General features: G+C 29.0%; 1 protein-coding gene across 1 annotated transcript in view; it reads right to left on the bottom strand.

Moving 5' to 3' along the window:
- LOC100569979 overlaps positions 1-736 on the bottom strand; it is a 3790-nt gene extending 3054 nt beyond the window's left edge. Inside the window, exons 1-2 of the mRNA XM_016806042.2 lie at positions 610-736; positions 85-227 (exon numbers count right to left, since the gene is read on the bottom strand). Of these exons, the coding sequence (XP_016661531.1) occupies positions 85-227; positions 610-679 (213 nt within the window). The 5' untranslated portion in view covers positions 680-736. The remainder of the gene's footprint in view (positions 1-84; positions 228-609) is intronic.
- Between the last annotated feature and the right edge of the window lie 1422 nt (positions 737-2158).

The following is a 2158-nucleotide window of genomic DNA, read 5'->3' on the forward strand; positions in this document are numbered from 1 at the left end:
AATTAACTTTAATGAATAAGGTATTTTAAAACTACAATTGATTTATATACTTATGCGTTATTATAAATTATAATATAAAATTACTGAGGTTGAAGGTATCTGCTGGATAATATTTTTCCATTGGTCAATATTTGATTTTAATCGAGCTCGATGTCCAACACTTGGAATTAATTCCATCATCATGGTTTCAGTTAGCAAGGGTATAGTCTTCATATCTATATCGTTTTCTGTCGAAGAAAAAAATAAAATTCTCTAGATAGTTAAATTTTATTATTTTTTCAATTGGCAGTAAATTATATCCTAGACTAATTTATTTGCTTTTTTAAATTTTTTAATTCAATATTTCATTCTTTTAAATCTATTTTTGAATCTTTTAAAATTATTCTAACTAGTTTTCAAAAAAGTTCACTTCATAGTAAACTCTGTTTCAGTAAGTAGCTCCGTGTAAGGTACTAAGGTACCTATCGATTAATATGTAAAAATTCATTATTAGTGGTCTACAAAAATTTAAAAAATTGTCACGTGGACACGTGGTCTCCGGGGGAAAAATTTTGGGACCCTATGCTTTAGAGTAAACTGTAAACGTATCAAATATTTAGATGTACTTACCACGAAAAACTTCAATGTATTGCTCCAGACTCCAGGCTTTTAGAAAGTCAATTGCATCGCAGTCTGCCATTGTAATATTATGTATAATTACTATATTGTATATTATTTATTTTAGAAAAATAGAATAATTTGTGATATAAAAACTACAAATTATAATAAATTGCAACACAGCATCAGCAATATTATTATTTAATAGTACTTAAGTCTTAAACATAAAAATTTCAAAAGTAAAAAATGCAAGCAGCGTCGCCAAAGTTACTGAATTGATTAATAGACTACGCCAAACGAGTCAAATGTGAAATGAGTTAAGAGTCAGTCCGCAATCCGCACTCCGCTGGGCGCTAACCATAATCGTCGGCATCCACCACCCTCTCACCTACTCAGTATCAACTATCGGCATATCTACTATCTAATAGTAACGGGAAAACCTTATTATTTGTTGTTATTATCACGGGGTTTGGTTGATCTAACAAATGTTCTGTACCCACTATAGATCGTTCGGTTATTGGTATTCGTTAAATACTCAGTTTAAAAATAGATTTTTTCTAATAAACAAAGATTACCAGAAATTCTGTATCGTCTATCAAACGTTTTGTTCATTCGATTATTCTGTTGTATTAACGTAATAATTTTCAAACACAGCAAATCTTTTTGTTCATTTTACTATCACTAACTAACTGAAAGAGGACTGTACTGAAAACAATATAATATTGTATGTATTACAATTTTCTGGTAGTAACTACGATATATTCTCTAACAAACCTATTTGGTAAAACAATACAACATAATTTTTTTCAGTGTAGGATACATAAATGAGCAAATATATTCACAATCATATAGGTGATTATCTATACAATAATAAAATAATTGGTATATCAAATTTTGTATTCTGTAATTTGTAAATGTTAAAATTATTTTAGAAATCATGCCGTAACATCCATAAACAAACTACTTTTAACTCTACGATTTTATGCTACTGGAAATTTTCTAATAACTGCTGGAGATTTTTTGGGAGTAAGCAAAACTACATCATCATTAATTGTTCGTGATGTCAGTGTTGCATTAGCAAGACTGCTGCCACGGTTCATAAAAATGCCAGGTACAGAATTAGAATTAAATACATTACAGAACCGTTTTTATGATATCGCTAAATTTCCTAGAGTTATTGGTGTTATTGATTGCACTAATGTAAAAATACAAAATCCAGGTAATAAAATATTAGTATATTATAAGGGCAATCTTTTATAATATGTTTTGGGAGTGTTGTAAATTAATTGATATTTTTCCCTTATTACCTAATAAGTAATAAGCAATTTCAAATAATGTGGAACTGAATGTATATAGGTATTTAAATATAAGTATATAAATAAATAAATATAAAAAAATGTGGGTAAGTGGATGTCACACTGCTGTACAGTAGGTTACATGTGGGTCACTGTATAAGGATAGTATTAAATTTGAATTCAATGATATAATATCACTGTATAAGAAAAAAGATTCAGAGCGGAGACAGTTTGTCAGCATAAGCGCAATTTGGGGGGGGGGGCTT

This window comes from Acyrthosiphon pisum, unplaced genomic scaffold, assembly GCF_005508785.2.
Source record: "Acyrthosiphon pisum isolate AL4f unplaced genomic scaffold, pea_aphid_22Mar2018_4r6ur Scaffold_20847;HRSCAF=22313, whole genome shotgun sequence".
NCBI classification, from domain to species: domain Eukaryota; kingdom Metazoa; phylum Arthropoda; class Insecta; order Hemiptera; family Aphididae; genus Acyrthosiphon; species Acyrthosiphon pisum.